The sequence below is a fragment of the Folsomia candida genome, unplaced genomic scaffold (genome assembly GCF_002217175.1).
Source record: "Folsomia candida strain VU population unplaced genomic scaffold, ASM221717v1 Fcan01_Sc003, whole genome shotgun sequence".
In the NCBI taxonomy this organism is placed as follows: domain Eukaryota; kingdom Metazoa; phylum Arthropoda; class Collembola; order Entomobryomorpha; family Isotomidae; genus Folsomia; species Folsomia candida.
Genome location: NW_019091195.1, coordinates 3,295,045 through 3,313,927, shown reverse-complemented (window position 1 = coordinate 3,313,927; position 18,883 = coordinate 3,295,045). Strand labels below are relative to the sequence as shown.

General features: G+C 37.0%; 5 protein-coding genes and 1 long non-coding RNA gene across 7 annotated transcripts; all 6 read right to left on the bottom strand.

Annotated features, from left to right (window-relative positions):
* On the bottom strand, positions 1-2,082 carry LOC110847208 (ADP-ribose glycohydrolase MACROD1). Its single transcript, XM_022094097.2, has 7 exons — positions 1,651-2,082; positions 1,089-1,558; positions 876-1,013; positions 672-788; positions 463-581; positions 265-372; positions 1-189 (listed from the first exon to the last, which is right to left on the bottom strand). Exons 2-7 carry the CDS (start codon positions 1,546-1,548, stop codon positions 103-105), a joined length of 1,029 nt encoding a protein of 342 aa, XP_021949789.1. The 5' UTR covers positions 1,549-1,558; positions 1,651-2,082; the 3' UTR covers positions 1-102.
* A 1,294-nt stretch (positions 2,083-3,376) lies between these two features.
* LOC110847718 lies at positions 3,377-4,143 on the bottom strand. Its single transcript, XR_002547678.2, has 3 exons — positions 4,000-4,143; positions 3,567-3,920; positions 3,377-3,489 (listed from the first exon to the last, which is right to left on the bottom strand). It is a non-coding gene; the product is annotated as an uncharacterized LOC110847718 (long non-coding RNA).
* A 280-nt stretch (positions 4,144-4,423) lies between these two features.
* Positions 4,424-7,398, bottom strand: LOC118435006. Its single transcript, XM_035849967.1, has 5 exons — positions 6,507-7,398; positions 5,643-6,394; positions 5,455-5,567; positions 5,269-5,380; positions 4,424-5,184 (listed from the first exon to the last, which is right to left on the bottom strand). Exons 1-5 carry the CDS (start codon positions 7,265-7,267, stop codon positions 4,556-4,558), a joined length of 2,367 nt encoding a protein of 788 aa, XP_035705860.1. The 5' UTR covers positions 7,268-7,398; the 3' UTR covers positions 4,424-4,555.
* Positions 7,399-7,914: 516 nt separating this feature from the next.
* LOC110846484 lies at positions 7,915-9,963 on the bottom strand. 2 transcript variants are annotated; one of them, XM_022093253.2, is made up of 6 exons: positions 9,504-9,963; positions 9,174-9,293; positions 8,835-9,085; positions 8,544-8,762; positions 8,427-8,482; positions 7,915-8,354 (listed from the first exon to the last, which is right to left on the bottom strand). In XM_022093253.2, exons 1-6 carry the CDS (start codon positions 9,609-9,611, stop codon positions 8,242-8,244), a joined length of 867 nt encoding a protein of 288 aa, XP_021948945.1. In that variant the 5' UTR covers positions 9,612-9,963; the 3' UTR covers positions 7,915-8,241. The 2 variants fall into 2 exon arrangements, with proteins under 2 accessions (XP_021948945.1, XP_021948944.1); XM_022093252.2 differs by having other exon boundaries at positions 8,544-8,765; positions 9,504-9,942.
* Positions 9,964-12,602: 2,639 nt separating this feature from the next.
* Positions 12,603-15,160, bottom strand: LOC110847508 (cyclopropane-fatty-acyl-phospholipid synthase). The gene is made up of 6 exons (XM_022094456.2): positions 14,741-15,160; positions 14,430-14,607; positions 13,980-14,365; positions 13,812-13,909; positions 13,528-13,724; positions 12,603-13,442 (listed from the first exon to the last, which is right to left on the bottom strand). Exons 1-6 carry the CDS (start codon positions 15,044-15,046, stop codon positions 13,336-13,338), a joined length of 1,272 nt encoding a protein of 423 aa, XP_021950148.2. The 5' UTR covers positions 15,047-15,160; the 3' UTR covers positions 12,603-13,335.
* A 1,184-nt stretch (positions 15,161-16,344) lies between these two features.
* On the bottom strand, positions 16,345-18,777 carry LOC110847507 (cyclopropane-fatty-acyl-phospholipid synthase). Its single transcript, XM_022094455.2, has 8 exons — positions 18,472-18,777; positions 18,341-18,409; positions 18,182-18,265; positions 18,006-18,099; positions 17,550-17,935; positions 17,393-17,490; positions 17,112-17,308; positions 16,345-17,034 (listed from the first exon to the last, which is right to left on the bottom strand). The coding sequence occupies exons 1-8, from the start codon at positions 18,700-18,702 to the stop codon at positions 16,925-16,927; spliced, it is 1,269 nt and encodes a 422-aa protein (XP_021950147.1). The 5' UTR covers positions 18,703-18,777; the 3' UTR covers positions 16,345-16,924.
* Between the last annotated feature and the right edge of the window lie 106 nt (positions 18,778-18,883).

The window sequence follows — 18,883 nt, the reverse complement described above, 5'->3', positions numbered from 1 at the left end:
TTGTTTTTATGACGAAAATATGTAAACAATTTCCAATTTATTCTGTGTAGTAAAAATATTAGTAGTAACAAATTCGTGTTACAGTGACCCATTTTTGCCATGTTATTCAACTGGGAAAAAAATTTGCATGAGTCGAAGATAAATGTCAATATCCTTTTTGTTATGCAGACAAAACACCACTCGGTCAACCTGCGTTCACATAATTAAATAATGGCTTATGCTAAATATACCTTAAATAATTATATGAAAAGATAATAGATTTACTTTATCGCTATGCTGCTCCAGAAACCGACGCACGGTGCTGAGGGCAACTTCAGCTGCAGCTGACTTAGGGATTCCTTTCCTTGACCCGGTGCTTATACAAGGAAATGCCTGGAAATAAGTCGACATCCGAACCATTTATTATGTATTAAATTAAGTAGGTGAGAATGCCAGAATATTAGGAGACTGTTTGGCTCGTACAATTGTTCTGAGTTGATGCTGAACTAACAAATTGAGACAATTTTCGTAACACCGGTGAAGAATCTCCTGATATGTGTACGGCTCGGTATGAATGTCGGGTCCATTTACGTGAAATATAACTGAAAAGTAAAGCATTCCATATTTAATAAATTCTTTGAAAGTGACCACAAAAAATGCTGGACAGAAAATTTTCGGCGATTTTTTCTTACATTTCGCAGGAAGCATGCATCCATCTGTAATTTCAACACTGCCCACTTCGCATTTCGGGAGTTGACTGCATTTCTCTTTCAGATCTCTTCCGGCCTCGTCGTGCAATAATTTCGCAACTATGAATGGAAAGCAATTTTGTTAAGTATTATGCTGTCCCTTAAAAATGATTTATAATAGTGATAAAAAATAAGTTAGCTGGAAACCTCCCGTGTCCGCTGAATATAATTCAGTTGTTGGAGCCACCACCGCATCTACATCAAGTTTGACTAGAACATTTTTGTAAAACGAAAGTGAAACGCGCTTGTTCAAGAAAGGATCTCTTTGATATCCTTTATTCGTGTCTAAAATTGAAACGCGATGTTGATTAACTTATAATTACATGCATAACAAATGAATTTCGTAATCTAGATAATTACCCGAGAATTTTGCAAGCTGACGCCTCTGATCATGAAAGTAAATATTCCACGAGGGAATTTCTCTCAGGGAGAGGACACCGCTCCCTCGGAATCGTTTAATTGCAGGTTCTTGAGGTCCGAGTGGTTCAACTGATTGTGAGTATCTTTTAATGTCCAAACGCTCCACATGGAGGAGGTTGAGACGATTATTGTAGATTGCAAGATTTCCTGCGTTACTGTTGTCGATGGATGAGTGTTGGTCAAGAAGGAGTGGTTTCATATCAACCGGCGACACCGAATTTGAGGAGACTCCATTCAAGTCCTCGTTCTTGTCAAAGAATCCGGAATCTTGATCCACTGATGCCAATGCAACTCCGAAAAATGCATGGCGTTCTTGGCGGTGATGTGGAATAAGGGGATATGATGGATAAGAAGTGAAGGCCTGAGTAGAGGAAGTGTCGGCAGCACATGGGCTGCTCATTTTTTGGACACTGTAAATTTTCAGCCATGCAATTTCATGCTTAATCCAGTCTGTATTACATGAAAGCTTTTGATGGATTTGTGTGATAAAACTTTTCCTTACCTTTTGTGTTCTTATTGACCACCAATATTGAAATAGCGATATTTATCAACAGTCATATGTGTGTAGAGCTAATTTACACAATTCACTAACTCACACCTTCTGCTTCCTCCCACAAATAAATCACTTTAAAATCTGTATCGAGCTGGACAAGCTCGTCGTAAATATTTGTTAAATTAAGACGGATCATGTATCACATGAGTTCAGGATTCGACGTACACGGAGGAGAGATTTATTATAAAAGTGTGGAAGAAATGATTGAATCGACGAATGCATGCATTTCCGATGGTGCAAATAATAATCTGTAATGGCAAATCCTCCTATGTCGTTTATACATATGAATAAATCGGGTCCCTTGCCCAATGATAATGAAACTCCAGGGTCGGGGACGCAATCCTTCTTTGTCTGCCACCCAACGAACCACTGTAAATAACTTGATTCCTTTCTTCGCATCTCGTCATTACCATGTCCTAGCCAATTCCAAAAAAATACAGATCGTTACTGGAGATTTACGAAACGCAAACAAATGTCCACATTCATATGCGAGCGATGCCACGAAATCATCCATACAATTCCGTATCCCAATGTTATGTCATCCATCCATACACTACTTGCTACAAGTGAGTCAGTCTTATTGACTGATAAGCTGCAAGTGGCGGCTATCCTCGCTTGTTTATAGTAATGCAGCGTTGGTGGTAACAAACCTTCCTAAAAAGTTGAATGACTTCAGAATACTGCTGGACATCAAACGTGACATTAATCCGTGATCAACAACACTGAATGCAATGCACCATCATCAACTGAATCAGACAAGAGTACGTTCGCTCGTACACTTCATGGCCGGAATTATTGTAGACAGAAAGAGCATAACCGATAATACTTTTAACTGCACATTTGATGACTAAATATTACTGACTTCAGTACTTACATATGTACAAATGTTATGTACGTACTACAACTTAATGCTAGAGGCCTGGCTCACACAGGAAAATAACGCACAACGAACTAATTGTCAACTTGTTACGTAAAATTTGTGTGAGGTTCAACATACGACCAAGAAATTATATTGAGCAACTTTGATGAACTTTTGTTTTAATTTGATTAAATCTCTTTCGGAATTGCATCCAAAAAGGCAGTCTGTGCATTTGTTTATACAACTCTCACTCTGCAGTTCTTCGACCTTTGACGCAATTGGAGATAAATCATTGCATGCCAATTCAGGTTTGAACTTTTATGACCGATTAAGCGACCGAAAATGGCATTTCATATTAATGAACCACCAAATTAGCCATGCTGTTTATATGTATGAGCAAGTTCCGCAATTATTTTGCAAAGCTGAATGAAACACGTGAAAGTTATTTCGAGAAGAGGAGCAACCTTTGCATAGGTTCTTGCATTTGCAAATTGCAAGTTGGTTTGGTACTCTTCGGTTTTCTCGGCATTTGCAAAATGTTCGAAACAAAAGGATGTGAATTCAGTGTCACTTTAAACAGGATGGAAATTTGCCAATGTATGAAAAATGCATGAAAGTGTGCCAATTTATCTTTGCACTAATGTTCGTGTCAATGTCGTCCAAACATAATAGGTATGTTCATTTTACATATTATGTAGAATGAAAACACTAAAGTTTCCTTTGTCTTCTGTCGAGTTTTCCACCACCACTTACATTCCCACCACTAATGTAAATTAATACGAATATGGCAAAATCATTACGCAACTTGACATATTATTATGCAGGAACATGATACAGTTTCAAATTTATTTCAACGTTGTACATTTGTAAGTATGTGAAATTTTTTAAACGTAAGAAACTCCATACTGGACATCATCAATTGGACATTTCTGCGAAAAATTGAACATTAAAATCTACCAATTTATTTATAGTATGAATGAGCACAAAAATTGATACAAAATCTCACTTTTTCCGAGACTGATTTCATCCCATTGCCTCCATTGGGCAGAGGTGTAGGAGGGTCGCCGAAAAAGATGATGGTCACAATTATCGCAAAAGAAACGAGAAGCAGGGACGAGAGGACTGCAATGAACTCTTTCATCCCAACGATCTGCGTGTTGTATGCTCTTTCTTGTAATAATGAAGACACATTCACGAATGGGAGGAATTCTTATTTGTAGCGCATTGCATTTGACAAGACGGCTGAATGAATAACTTAACAACAGATAAGTTGAGACGGGTATTCAGTATGGAACATTAATATAAAAGAGTAATGACTATCTCCAGTTCCGAATCATCATCTCGTTTTCCTTCCTCCATCCTAAATGCAATCACCAAATTTGTATATATGTAGAAAATCTTTAGAATAATAATGAAAATGAGTTTGTATGTACACCAACCTAGTCCGGTTCATCCTCAGTGCTGTTATTCTTCTTATTCTTAATGAGTGAGCGACAGTTCAATACTAACGAAGCTTATGTATGTATTAAATAGTTAAATACGTATGAACGTACACATGTTAACCTTACAATGTCAATGTTGCAGTTTATTTCATGCTGAGCAGTATGCTTGCTTACTTCCTCATGGTCATTTCGTTTAAGTTTCCATTGCAAAAAAAAAAAACATCTGAAACTGCGTTTCCATTTTTTGCCACATTTCATCTTCCTTCTTCGTTGTACTCATATGCAGTCTGCAAATATATTTACATGTACTAACCGACTAATAACAAATGAACAGTTTGAATCATTAACATAAAGCACGGCACATACTGCATGACATATTTTATTATTTACAGAGTAGTTTTATTTAAATGCAATGATCATTACTTGCAAAATTTCCACAAGTAAATGTGGTGAGTCATAATAAATAATACTGGACAAAAAGACCACAAGGAACATATAGAGGTACATACTTATGTACATACTGTATGTACATAAGTATGTAACATACATGTAGCTAATCATTGGGTACTAATTTCTGTAGGGATTTTTCACCATCTATGTTGAGTTGCGAATATAGTAAAGCTACTTGTCGCTTGCTCTTCGAAGTGAACAAAGAATGTCTCATCAGCATTTTCTTGGTCCTCTGAATTTCTGGAAGGTTATCATTTGAAGCAAGGGCTGGCACTATGACTCCTTTTGCTGCAAGACGGGTCAAGAAATCGTCATCTTGATTTGGGGTGATGCTTTGCAGCTCTGATTTCCTCATCGTGCTCCCCCTCTGCGTCTGTCTACGGTTTGTTGTCCGTCCAGTAATGGGGTCAACAATAGTGATCCGCTTCGGCACCGCCTTTTTTTCAGTGTCAATTATGGATTTTGATCTTTGATTTGAAATGTCATTCGTGGTGGAGACGTCACTTGTGACATCTACTTCGACCTGTTTCATCTCGTTAGCAGCACCGTCGTCTGTGGAAATTTCGCCATGTTCTTTTAATTGACTTTGACGCAATAATTTGATCCGAAAAACATGCATCTTGTGGTCGAAAAAGTGCCTCTCGCTGGGAGTAAGTTTCTGCAGTCCGTGAACTTGCCCAATCTTTCCCATGCTCACGGATTTTAAAGATTTATACCGCATAAAATCTGCACCTGAATATGTATTTAGAAATTGTGTAAGTACATGCTTGCTACAAAGTGAATGTGCATATGTATGAATATTCTGCATGATCTAACGTGATTCTGAATTATTCATCTGGCTTGGATTTCTGGAAAGTCTCATATCCACATGTTCTCCATGTTTGTGAGTATCCGTCAAATGGGTCAGGTCCAATGCGCCGGCTTCAACCTTACGCAATTATGAACATTTACAGTGTAATTCCATCACAAAACCGACATTGTATATAAAGATCTCCTGCTTACTCCATCCCCAGGTTTAGAGCCCATGGACGCGTTATGGAAAGCGAGTCTAAGGGCCTTATTAGTGGTTTGGTTTGGCAACCGAAAAATTCCGTGGCCTTTTCCCGTCCAAACCCCTGAGAGGTAATCGCGTATTAACAATAAGTTGGCAACCGTAAAGACTAACCTAAGGATAAGTGATTGATACGAACCACAGTCTTCAGGCTTCCAAGGTTTCATCCCCATTGAGTTGTAATAGTCAGCAATGTCCACACTGCTGGTTGATTCTAGCCGTCTTGGTCCAAAAACGCTTTTCAGCCGCTGTTCGGACGAGATTGATTTGGACAAGGATTTTTCTGGTTTTATGACCAGAATTTCCTCGCTTAATAAATCGGGCGTGATTGGGAAAGTTGTCGCAGTGTCGTTGTCAAACTGGGTGCTGCTGGGTGCCTCAAGTTGATCGTCTTCATTTTCATCAAACTCGTGCATTGACGATGTTTCAGAATTTGTTGGAACAACAAGTTGTTGTTCCTCGACCAAGGAAATTAATTTCAATGCTTTCACTTCGGTGTCATCCACCAGACTTTTTTGTGTGGTATTAACGGGTCTGGGGATTTTGCTCTTTCTATTGTCCCTCGGCTTAAATTGAGACAAGCTTGCCTTCTTTTTCGATTTCTGTGGCTTGTTTGTAAATTTCTCCGGCTTGACTTTTTTTGGTTTTTCGACAACAGTTTTCTTCTCGCCTGGTTTATTAAATAACTTTTGTTTTGCGCTAGATTTTGAGACGATGTCTTTTCTCTCTTCGGTTTTGACTTCATTGTCCTTGATTTCATTCACCGTTTCAACAATCTCACCTTCGGGTTCATCGTTGATCTCAATATTTTCAATATGTATAGACTTTTTAGATTCCGCTATAATTGGCAGCTCGACGGTGGAGGTTTCTGAGACGTCTGGTCCAAGTAACCTTATCGAAATATAAAACGCAGAATTATTATCGTTCAGCATGTACATATCTATGATATTTATGTATATATGTACATATGCTTGATTTAGATGTTCGCATTATGAAAACTTACAAGTCTCCGTTAATCCACGAGAACTCCTTCCGAATTGTGTCAGGTATTTTAGAATAATCTCTCAGAAATGGATCCAGGATTGACTCTCTTTTCTCCGCTGGAAACTCTTCTAGTCCGCCACGAGTCCATGTGTCAGGCTCCAACGGTAAGAGAGGCTCATCGGGCATGAACATAGCTCTAGGTAATTGGTTATTTTGCTGAGTTTTTAGCATATCCACGTCCAACCACTCCATCTCCATAATTCTTAACCACGTGTCTCTCAAATCCAAAATGCAAAATGTTTTGGCCGCATTTTCGTGATAAAACCGCTCGGCACAAATTGTCCACGCAGTGTCCCAAAATTCTTGTACCGCTTCGGCCGCACTGCTCTCTGCGTCTGGATCAATGGGGGGGACCAGTGGTGGCAATGGATTCTCTGGTGGGGAGGATATCACAGTGACATTGTTACTGTGGTGGCTTTTTCTTCTGTGAATTCTGGCATCCTGCGTGCTGGGTCTGCTGCTGGATGCTTGCGATTCTTTGGAAATGTCATCCCTTCCATATTCGTCCAAGTCGGTGACCACTGACTTTTTTCCATGCCGCCCCTTTTGTTTCAGTTTAATAGTGGTCACCGACTTGACTTTTGGTCTCTCCTTTTCCTTGACTATTTCGCTGGCTTCGTGGTCAGATATACTAACGATGGGACCGGCGTTGGTCATCTTTTTCTCCTTTTTGGTCGTAGTTGTAGGTTTAGGCTTCGTAGCTCCTGTATCCTTCTCCATGACTTATTCTTCCTTCCACTCGTGAACAATGGGATTTTTTTACAAACAAATGATGTGTAATTACAAAATTCTTATCCGCACAGCAGTTCAAAAATTGGCCCAAGTGTGTTTGTGTTATCAATCGTTGACCAGCGTTGATTAATAATTTTCTTGAATATATAATAATTTGTCGAGTCCAACCACGATTGTTCGAATTTTAGTATCTAAGCAATTTTCCCCATTCTTTCTGTGAAATCGTGTAATATCAAATGATGTCATACTGTAATTGGTCATGCAAAATTGGATGGGTTGGTTGCAGGATACTTATCGAAAGGTTGGGCGAAATGAAAGATTTATCCTTAAAGCTTACTTTTAGGATAAATCTACATGCCCCTAGTTCGGACACAATGTGAATTTACATAAGTATGTACGTATGTACATATGAATGTATGTGCGTTTGTGCATCAAATTGAACAGTTTAACTGTAATGAGAATTTGTTCTTTTGTCAATCGTATTTAGAATATTTGGAAATATTTGGAATTTTATGCAAAAAAACCTGAGTTATGCCAGAAATTTTTAAAGGTAATTTCTTAAAATGCATTCAACCTTTTCATAAGTACATAATGTACCAAATGAAATAATCAAAGTAAGCATCTTACTGCATAAGTATTTGTAAAAAAGGGTTATTGTTTGTTTATTGCCAAATGTTAATATTTTATCTGGAATATTTGAGTTGATAGAGTAGCTTCATTATATTGTGGCTAACCTAACCTTACCCAACCTAATTACATACTTATTATGATATAAAAAAAGCTGTAATATTACATAAATAGCTTGGATTTTGTTTTCATTTAAAATCACTTAATATAGACTCTCTTATGTACACGTTATTACAAGTCATATTCCGTAAGCAAATCAAAAATGGAAATCAATGTTATTCGTTAAAATAAGACTTTAGTAATAAACTTCATACGCCATGCAGGCTCATGCAGGACTAACTTCTTGGAATGTATGAGACATCGTGAGACACTTGAAGTCCTATTTTTCTCTGGAGACTAATGGAAGCGATGTTTGTCGTCTCAACAGTACAACACGGAATGAGATTATCTATCGACCAGTAACAATTACGTTTATTTCTCCTCCACCTTCAATCAAATCAGGTTAGTAAGTGGTAAATACCTTTGAATAAGGTTTGCACAAAGTAATTCATGCATAATGTTGCGTATCCTTTGTGTCTGAATAAATATACTTTAATAAGATTTTGAATTTGTGATAAGGTTTGGTAATCTTGATTACCTGAATTCTGGAAGTGTGTGCAGCATGGTGATCATTCCACTGCCATTTAATGCAGCACCACAGACCAACCTATTGTCAACGTATACACCCGAGGAGCAATTTCTCTCGATAAGCTTCCGAACATATGCGTGACTTCCTGTCCTTGCGAACGGCCAGTTCTCGACGAGAAATTTGGCTCCGTCGTTTACATCCAACGGTTTCACCTCTATCGTTGATCCCCTTCTGAAAAAAATCATTCGTTTTTTTCACATATTTTCCTACTTTGGTTTAATCAGGTGGTTAAGTACTTACACGCTGAACTGGGTCACGAGTGGGTGGTACTGAGGGGACGCGTAGAACATGAGGTTTTCGCCAGCACTTGGGTCCTTCCCTGTTGCTTCCTGAACTGCATCCTGAATTAAATTGCAAATGCTGGCATCCGTCGCGGCAAAAATGAAGGGCTCGTCCCACTCAATCACGCCAGAAGTGACCAACGCCGTTTTGAATTCTGCACTGAAATTCAAGTTTCTCGGAGCAGAAATGTTGATATCGATTCCATAGTCCTGCAATCATACATGCAACAACGACACCTTACTCAAGTGCGATATCATGAAGATAGTAATAACGTTGTAGTTTTATATCAGTGTTTACCTCTCGAGCGTAGGTAACAATAATCCAAAGGTCGTCGTTGGGAGTGTCACGTGGAGCTCGTAAAATGTAAAACGTCATTTCGTTTTGGAATTTGTGATAATTTTTGGCCATATTGATTACCTAATGCACAATCAATGAATTAGCATGTTGCTTAACTTTCTGTTCCGCATATTAACCTAAGATAAGTATTAGCCTATCGAGTTATGTATATACCTAATTAAGTAGGTAAATGTGATAGTCAGATAATTGTGAGCTTTAAAAGCATATACTAAGCAGAAAATTGGAATGCAAATGCATGCACATAAGCAAATAATAATTCAACTCACTCACATTACATGAATTTGGAAGCCTTTCCTTTAAAACGGGAAGAAGATCTTTAACTTTGGTCACTTTCTCAAACCCAAAATCTTGATCTGTCAATCCTAATCCTAGTCCCATTGCTTTTTATTATTATTTACTGTTACTGGTGTTATATAATAGCTGAACGACTCGTATTTGGACCAGGTTGACGTTATCAAGAGCTCATGAAAGGTTATACTCAGCTCGATGTGTATGAAATGGTGCCAAGTAGCAACTGAGATGTGACTAGTGGTTCGGGGATGGCTTATATTCAAAAAATAAATTAGGTAACTACATGTTACTTAACCTTTTAATTTACTTGAGACCCGAAACACATCACATACATACAACAAAGCTATAACTGCAACAACCAAACGCTGAATAGTATACGAACATATGTACATATGAACATACACATGTACATAAGTACGCGTCGGTCGGTCGGACACACGTATTTATGTTTAATGGTCCTATAATAATCCTGACAATCCGTTTTGTCTAGGTGTACAAAATCACTTACTTATTGCTCGTCAGAACAGATCAATACTTTAATATTCAAGGTATCATCAAGTCAGACCGCGTGTTTTCATTACAAACCCATCCAAATAATAAATAATGCCAACCAATTATCAGTTCCAAACTTTTCCACAATAGCCAATGCCTGACAAGTATGCTCCTACCGTGGAGTTGCAGCAAATGAAAGTTGACACGCTTTTGGTGGGGGTGGATCTGCGGCTTTTTCCACTCTCGACTGTTTGCCAACATAACATTCATTCGCTTTTAAGGTGAAAGTTTCATAGGTGATTAAATAAAAAAACGATGAGCACCAAGACAGCCAGCCATCATTCGTGCACATGTACGTGCTTATGTACATATGTACGTCCGATTCCGATACCACTTAACCTTCCCTCTGCTAATTAATATTATTGAACTTATGTTTGTGTCTGAATTGTGAATTGAATCGAAGCGGGATTTGCTATTAATTTATTACCTTAATATCCTTAAATCCTCCACTTAATCAGGCATCATACAATGGCACGTTGTGTGATACATATGTAGTCAAGTAATTGTGCAAAACATTTATCGTCATCATACTTATAAACTTGGCGATGATGATGTTTGTTTACCCTTCATCACAATAGTCACCACATATGAAGAACGCCACCATAGGACAGATGTAGAAATATTTGCGAATAATATGTTTGACAAGAATTTATTTCAATAAATATGTATATCATGTTAACATAACTTTAACTAAAAGTAATGTTTAATAAAAGTAATGTAATTCATTTCACTTGACTAAACCAACATGCTCACAATCGTTCCATTTGACAAAGGAAGATTTGTACAGTGGATTATTATTAGTGGCAATAATTCCCTTCCGTGTTAAGGTACATGCATACATACTTTACTCATACGTATATGTACAGATGCACTGATTTTGTTCACTTCAATTAGGCGTGTTGATATATAAGCAATTTAACTAATTCGATGAACAACGATAATCATATTGCATGGAATAATTGTGGGAAATCACGCGGCTGGAAAGCCCTTTGATTGTTTGTTGGAAGTGATTTGTTATCTGGCGTCAAAAAAGTAAATAAGTGTTTAAAGGAATCCCTTGTACTTTAGACTACACACAAACACATTTGCACAAACCTATTAATTGCACATGGTACACCAAATTATCAGCAAATAATGTTATTCTACTCGCCATTTTATCTGCAAGTATTACTAGTCAATGGTATTAGGATGAGATCTGATTCATTGTGATATAAGGACTAGGGGAATTTATACGGGCATCATCGCATCACACCATTTTGTCCCACGTACACAGTAATAATCATGAACCATGAATCATGGTAGACTACTGGAGGAATATGTATGTGGCAGTTATCTATGTGGCAGTTAAGGGCTGCGGTCGTTGTTGATTGTTGTCATTGATTTTTAGACATCCAGGCCCATCAGTCATGGAAAGTTACTGCAAGACGAAGCTATTTACAAACTAACCAAATGCAAAGATAGGCAACGAGCCATGTATGAATGAGCTGTTTACCCGTTCAATTCTATAAATTCTAAATGATATCACCTGTTGCATGAATCTCACAAGAAGAATACTCGGGATTGACGTCAGTCGCCAGTTTTACAAAAAGCTAATTGTGAATTACCATATTAATGTGAGCAATATTATTATTTAGTTTCAGGTCTAAACGTCTAAATAGCTCGACGACATTGATGCTAGAGTGCGTTCCCCGAATCGCTTCATTTGCGGTTAACAATCGACTTTCGTAATTGATTCTAAATCATGTTCGCTCATCAACAGTTGACAATGCCAACTTCCACTGACGTCAAGCATCCCTACATCGAATAGTATTAAATAATAATAATGACCGACAAAGATTAAAATTACAACACAATTTTGAATCCAAAGGTGGAAGCCATCAAACTAAATTACTGAATCAACCTCAATGACGATGATAATCCATCAACCACAAAGCTGTTGTTGACGGATGGATATTGATTTCCAGACTTGGGTGCAAAGTGGCCAACCCACAGCCCAGTACGTGCATATATGCAAAATTGTTAAAATATTGGCACATTAGCAAACAAAATGTAATTTACAGCAACGCCTAAGCGTGAAAAAAACAATCTTGCAAACATGAATCAATGAATAGTTTACAATACTATTTTTAGGCACGTTTGATTTGCTTAATTACTGGACAATTAGCGAAACCGGAGGTAGTTTGTTTCTTTACTTGCGTCCAATTATAAAATGTTTTGCGTCATTTAGTCCATAGATTGTAGGTTTACGTATGTACGTCAAGCTGCAAAATATGCATGCAATTAATCAATCAACAATGAAAGCTGTACCTGTCAAGTTAAACACTTGAAATTTTTATTCTTTCTGGGTCAAGTGGGTGGAGAGACATCAAAGTTCACGTTTAATGGTACATTAAAAATGGATGCAGTGTACATACTTCTTATATAAATACATACATAATTATGCAAAAGCCATTCATGCAACGGAGCTTGAGATCATCAAACTTTCTCACATTATGAAACGAACTTGTATAAGAAGCTCACGTCACATAACGATGGTCATAACGCTGACTTGTAATATTTATTTTAGAGGATTGACTTGGAGGATCGTAACATTTAGGTGTGTAGTTAGATAGTTATATGGATGAACTATTGTCGAGTTTGCTTTTGAGACTGGACAGCATGTTGACACTGATATTTGGATTTCACTTTTTTCACATAACATGTTACAGAAAGCATGTACATATGTACACATACACTAAACTAAACAAATCGTTACAGTATAGTATCTCGTAAAAAAGTAATAAATGCCTCGTAACAAATTTTATAAATCCTACAATAATACAAGATATCGTTGTCATCATAATTTTCATACATAATTATTTTGTGAATTTTATAAATGTCGCAAAAAAGTTAGTTTTTGTACGTTGAAGTTCAAAGCTCTTGAAGAAGTAAATAATTACATTGTAAATTTCTCAAGTTTGGGGGCATAAGACTTATTGTAAAATACAATCTCGCTGTTACAATCAGTCCTGTAACAACGTTTCAAGACAAATATAAGCAATCTCAAACGTATAAATATAACAAATGTAACCATTCATGTTGTTTGTTCGTGCTCAAAGTTCATTCTGAATTTGTCCAGAACCATCAGCTTAATTGAATACATTTTTGGGGGTTTTAAAGCCCAATAACTACTTCTTGACCAGTAATAATTTGAAATCAAACTATGCATTTTTGAGAAATTTCTAAAATTCGAATTAAAAATGATGCAGGATGTTCTTGGTTAACGGACGGATATGTAACCACCCTCACAGCCAGTCTTCGATAGAACAACCTGCCACAGTTGTATTCTTCTGCTACGAAACCCTCCAGCAGAAAATTGAAGATAATCTAAAACATTAACTTCATTAATTGAATCAACCAACGCAAAAACATTAAAGTCTAAAATTATGACAATTGGGAAATAGTAAATTACATGACCACATTCGGTAGAATCGTTCCCCGTATTTGTCTGAGATTTTGGGCCAATTTCTGTCAAAATTCTCTTTCCAAGCGAGTAAGGTTTTACTGTAGTCAAATCCGAAATTATGCCAATCTTCAACAACGTACAAGCCTTCAGTAAACTTGGCAATGTCTTTGTAATATGGAAGGTAGGCATTCGGAAAAATGTATCTAGAGCAAAAATTTATGGCCAATAAACTAGAAATGCAATGTCGTTCATACATATGCAGTGGGATTATGAAATAAGTAGGTACGTACGTGTGGAAAAACGGTTCAACTCCAGGAATGTCGGGATGATTATTGCCAATTGTATGCAAAAGGAAGATGCCATCATCACTCAAACATCGGTGAACAACCTACGTAAGCAGAACATGTTATACAATAAGTATTACATAACTTTCCACATACCAATTAAAGAATTTTTACCTTGAAGAAAGTTCGGTAGTTGTGTTTTCCTACGTGTTCCATCATCCCCACACTCACCACACGATCGAAAGTCTCATTTATATCCCGATAATCCATGAGTCTAAATTCCACAGGGAGTCCGTTTATGTCTAAATTAGCATATTTCACACCTTCTTCCGAGATTGAGATCCCAACACATTTCACGCCATGTTTTTCTGCCAGATATTTGCACAGACCACCCCAACCACACCCGATATCCAGCACTCGCATTCCTGGTTTGAGCTTGAGCTTCTGTGCAATCAGCTCCATTTTGTCGACCTGAGCTTCTGCAAGCGTCGTCGCATTGGCCCAGTATCCGCAGCTGTAGGTCATTCGCTCATCGAGGAAGGATTCAAAAAGATCATTTCCTAATAAACCATTTTCACATTGTAAAATCACATCCTAACGATTTGCATTAGTTGTAGTATCTACCGATATCGTAGTGCTTTTTTCCTACTTCAAAGGCTCTGGCCTTTGATTGAAGGTTGAAGAATGACAATTCCACGTAATTTAGGAAACGGTTGAATCCATTCAAATATTCCATGTAGAGTCCGTTCTTCATAATACGATAACTCAACTCAACCAAATCGTCACAATCCCACATATTATCCTGAAATATTACTACCGTTATGAATCTCGAATAAGTGTATTGTAACATAACCCTCCTAAAGCATCTTATCATATTTACGAAGAAATATGTACGTAGATTTGCCTTATACCATTTAATTATATTTAGATCTTACCATGTATGTTTCGGCCATTCCAAGGCTTGCATGATTCGCAACAAGCGAGAAAAATTTCCGCGAATGGATAACAAAGTCCCATGAATTCCTTTTAGGTTTGACTAGGTTCGTGTTTCCATTTTTGTCCGTGATTACCAAGTTCTCAGTAACAGCAGCCCCCCAAAAGTTGACACCAACAGCTTGATAAGTCTCCCGAATTTTCCTCTCGATACACGAAGTAAATATTTTGAGGAAATTCAATTCCAGCCATTTGTAAGACCTTACAATTAGTGCTGTAAAAAAATGGAGGATATGAAATTGTCCCATCCTTAAAGCTTATGAAAGACGTTGTAAACGACAAACATGAACAAACAAACTACAAAGAACAAACTTTTTTGTGCGACTAAAAATCCACATTGCTTTTTGTAATGAGAATCTGCCAATTGAACAATTATACAGACACAAGCGTATAAAACGCTTAAAACGATACATATTGGGTTAATAATTCTACTTGAGCAAATTATTGAATTTGGGTTAATTTACATTTGCAGATTTATCGTAGGATTGCGATAAAATTATTGGTGCATAGCATTTTACCAACAAATTTGTACCATAAACTCTTCATATCTGACTCTGAAGGGTCATGAGCGTGCTTCAGTAATTAGTAGCTTGTGCAATGAGCTTTTTATGGTTGACGGACTTTGGTGAAGGAACACATGCTTCCTTTTTAGGTAGACCATTTAGCAACAACTGGACTACATAGTTTAAACAGAGGCTCAGGAAAGTCAATTCGTTTAATAGCTTCCACTTCGCTTCGACGTCTCACTGTAACTTCAGTGAGACAAACTTCACATAGTGATACTGTTTTAATCTATTTGTACATAATGGCTGGCAGAAATTCACTTCGTGGTCCTGCTCATACTGAATTGAGCACTTATTGTTATCAGCGAAAGTAATTTACTGCAAAAAGTACTTCGAAACACACTTCGTACGACTATCAACTACTGTATGTAGCAAGTTCAATATATCGTCATGCTTTTTTTAAGTATCTGTCATGTCTTCATATTTTGGCAAGACTTTTGTGCCTGGAATAAGGCACAATAAAGCAATTTCCACCAACCATGGTTGAGTTAACTTACGTATTTAATGTTGACATCTACCTATTACAGAATGAGAGCATGCATTCCTCGAGTTTATCATCTTGTAGGGCTAAATATGTCTTCATAAGTTAACACAAAATCTATTGACAGCTTCAAATTTCAAAGGTCTTCCGCTACAACTGCTGTAAATAATACAACAGGTTTAAATATATGGACTTATTTGAGTACATTCACGTGAATGGCATGAATGTAACCAATGTGCGAACGCATACATTAAATGACAATAAACTAACTACTAAGTAAGTATAATTACTAATGCAAACATCTCAAACTTAATTTTGGCTTGATATTTTTGTAGTATCGTCATAAAAGTATGCATATGTACAATTTTTCATCTGTTGATATTTTATAAATTTTTACAAGTTTCAATTATCCTGATTATTTTATATGCTGAACAGGTGTTCAAAACAATGTCTTTAAGAATTGTCAAACAAAACACACCACGTTCCATAACACGACAAGTTATACAGAAGTATGTTTATATGTATTTATTCTCTATTTATTTAACGGGCAAATTTCATTCACAAATACGCATTTTAAAAGGTGAATATGCATAAAATTCGTGTATATCAACATCATAGTTTCACAATACATGCACATGCGTATGATTCATGCCATTATTAAAAGTAATTGTAAATAATGTTGGAATAAGTTTGATCTTGAAACAATGGCACAATATCCTTGTTAATATCTTATCTCATCCTAATTGAGTTAAACAAATTGTTTGATACAGCATTTAAGTTGGTTGAAAGTGAGGAAATTGGTTGTTACAAAGTGTGGTACATATGTGTGTCATGTATTCTGATCTGCAACAACAATGAAATGCCTGACAAATAAACCCAGCCTTGCATTCATTCATTTATGTATGAGACAATCAATTTAAACATGGTTTTGTCATTTGGAAATACACTTGCTGCAGCCAAATGATACATGCACATGGAAAAGTAGGAATACACTCTTGGAAAGTTTTTTTGGGAAATTTGTTTAAATATACATACACAAAACTGTGTATACACAAAAATGGTATGGCACACAGGTTGTAGATCTACCGAACAGAACGATAACCGCCAGGATACCCACTAGTTTTGGACAGTACAATTTGCCACAGTTGAAATTTTCGTGATTTGAATGCACCGGCAGAAAATTGTAGGTAGTCTAAACAGAAAATTATGTCGATATAAATCAACCGGAAATAGCGTAAAATAATAAATAGATATATGTATATGCATTACATGTCCACATTCGGAAGAACCGCTCTCCATATTTGTGTGCAATTTTGTGCCAATTTTTGTCGAAATTTTCTTTCCAAGCAATTAAAGTCTTGCTGTAATCATGCCCGAAATTCTCCCAGTCTTCCATTATGTAGAGCCCCTCCGTGTCTTTGGTGATGTCTCGGTAATATGGGAGATACCCATTAGGAAAAATATAGCTGCAAGAATGGTATCATGATCTTAGGTACAAAGTGCTTTTATCTATTTCATTAAGGCTTGCTAAGAAACATGTATTTAAATACGTGTGGAAGAAAGGTTCGATTCCTGGCATTTCTGGGTGATTATTGCCAATTGTGTGCAAAAGGAAGATTCCATCATCAGACAAACAGCGATGAACAACCTGAAATGGAGAAAAAATGATGCAAATGTCTAGGGCGGACCAATATTTAAGCCACTAACCTCAAAGAAAGTCCGGTAATTGTGTTTTCCTACGTGTTCCATCATCCCCACACTCACCACACGATCGAATATTTCGTCCATATCTCGATAATCCATGAGTCGAAAGTCTACAGGAAGTCCCTTCGTTTTTGCCTTTGCATATTTCACACCTTCCTCCGAGATTGTGATTCCGACACATTCGACGCCATGTTTTTCTGCGAGATATTTGCACAGACCACCCCAACCACACCCGATATCCAAAACTCGCATTCCTGGTTTGAGCTTGAGCTTCTGTGCGATCAGCTCCATTTTGTTGACCTGAGCTTCTGCCAGCGTCGTCGCGTTGGCCCAGTATCCGCAACTGTAGGTCATCCAAGGGTCGAGAAAGGATTCGAAAAGATCATTTCCTAAAAAATTATGGTCACATTTTCCACGGGTTGGTACATCTTAATCAAATGCATGCATTAGCTGTGTTACCGATATCGTAGTGCTTTTTTCCCACTTCAAAAGCTCTGTCTTTGCTTTGAAGGTTGAAAAACGAAAGCTCGATATAGTTTAGAAATCTATTCCACTAAAAATAAAATAAAATTTCTGTGTAAGAAGAAAATGCATAATTTGCTAGAGAATAACAAATGTTAAAAAATAATAATTACAGGGTTTAAGTATTCTAGGTAAATTCCACTCTTAAAAATACGGTATGATAATTCCACAACATCATCGCAATCCCACCAATTATCCTGCAAGTTATGCAATGTGTGTTGATATTTAATTAAATTATTAATTTGTAAGCACATTTCACATGAACATCTTACCATGTAGGTCTCACCCATCCCCAGACTAGCATGATTTGCTATGCGAGAGTAGAAACGCTTATCATGAACCTATTTAATATTAAAAAAAGATGTTTGTAGAATTGAAATTTTATTCTGCTTATTTTATTTACCTCCAAGATAAGCGTGTTCTTATTTTGCTTTGCGATCTTCAAGTTTTCCTCCGAGTTATTTAGCCGTTCAGTAACTCCAGCCCCCGAAAATTTAACCCCCAGCTTTTTGTACGTGCCTCTGAGCTTTCTTTCCAGGCGAGAAGTAAAAATTATGAGTAAATTCAACTCCAGCCATTTGTATATTTTGACAATAAAGGACGTCAGTGAGTACAGGATGTGAAACTCTCCCATTTTTAATGATGGGAGATGTTGAACGTTGTCAAAGCCAGAGGTTCAGGGTACAACTAACCATCCAATTTATTTAAAAGAGAAATCTTCAGGGATAGCAAAAATTAACGAAAGTCGGACTTTGTAACGGCTTTGACATCTAACATGTCGTCTATATCTATGAATTAGTAGTACCGTACTGTAG

Coding starts and splice junctions, on each gene's coding strand:
- LOC110847508 (XM_022094456.2), bottom strand. CDS start 15,046: ATGGGACAATTTCATATCCTCCATTTTTTTACAGCACTAATTGTAAGG. Junction 14,366..14,429: donor AAAAAAGCACTACGATATCG/GTAGATACTACA, acceptor ATGGTTTATTAG/GAAATGATCTTTTTGAATCC. Junction 13,910..13,979: donor ACTACCGAACTTTCTTCAAG/GTAAAAATTCTT, acceptor CTGCTTACGTAG/GTTGTTCACCGATGTTTGAG.
- LOC110846484 (XM_022093252.2), bottom strand. CDS start 9,611: ATGGGACTAGGATTAGGATTGACAGATCAAGATTTTGGGTTTGAGAAA. Junction 9,086..9,173: donor TTGTTACCTACGCTCGAGAG/GTAAACACTGAT, acceptor GTATGATTGCAG/GACTATGGAATCGATATCAA. Junction 8,483..8,543: donor CACACACTTCCAGAATTCAG/GTAATCAAGATT, acceptor ATATTTATTCAG/ACACAAAGGATACGCAACAT.
- LOC118435006 (XM_035849967.1), bottom strand. CDS start 7,267: ATGGAGAAGGATACAGGAGCTACGAAGCCTAAACCTACAACTACGACC. Junction 5,568..5,642: donor TTGGAAGCCTGAAGACTGTG/GTTCGTATCAAT, acceptor ATTACCTCTCAG/GGGTTTGGACGGGAAAAGGC. Junction 5,185..5,268: donor GATGAATAATTCAGAATCAC/GTTAGATCATGC, acceptor ATACATATTCAG/GTGCAGATTTTATGCGGTAT.
- LOC110847507 (XM_022094455.2), bottom strand. CDS start 18,702: ATGGGAGAGTTTCACATCCTGTACTCACTGACGTCCTTTATTGTCAAA. Junction 18,100..18,181: donor ACCTAGAATACTTAAACCCT/GTAATTATTATT, acceptor TTTTATTTTTAG/TGGAATAGATTTCTAAACTA. Junction 17,309..17,392: donor ATCGAACCTTTCTTCCACAC/GTATTTAAATAC, acceptor CCATTCTTGCAG/CTATATTTTTCCTAATGGGT.
- LOC110847208 (XM_022094097.2), bottom strand. CDS start 1,548: ATGAGCAGCCCATGTGCTGCCGACACTTCCTCTACTCAGGCCTTCACT. Junction 1,014..1,088: donor TCAGCTTGCAAAATTCTCGG/GTAATTATCTAG, acceptor TTTCAATTTTAG/ACACGAATAAAGGATATCAA. Junction 582..671: donor ATGCATGCTTCCTGCGAAAT/GTAAGAAAAAAT, acceptor TTTACTTTTCAG/TTATATTTCACGTAAATGGA.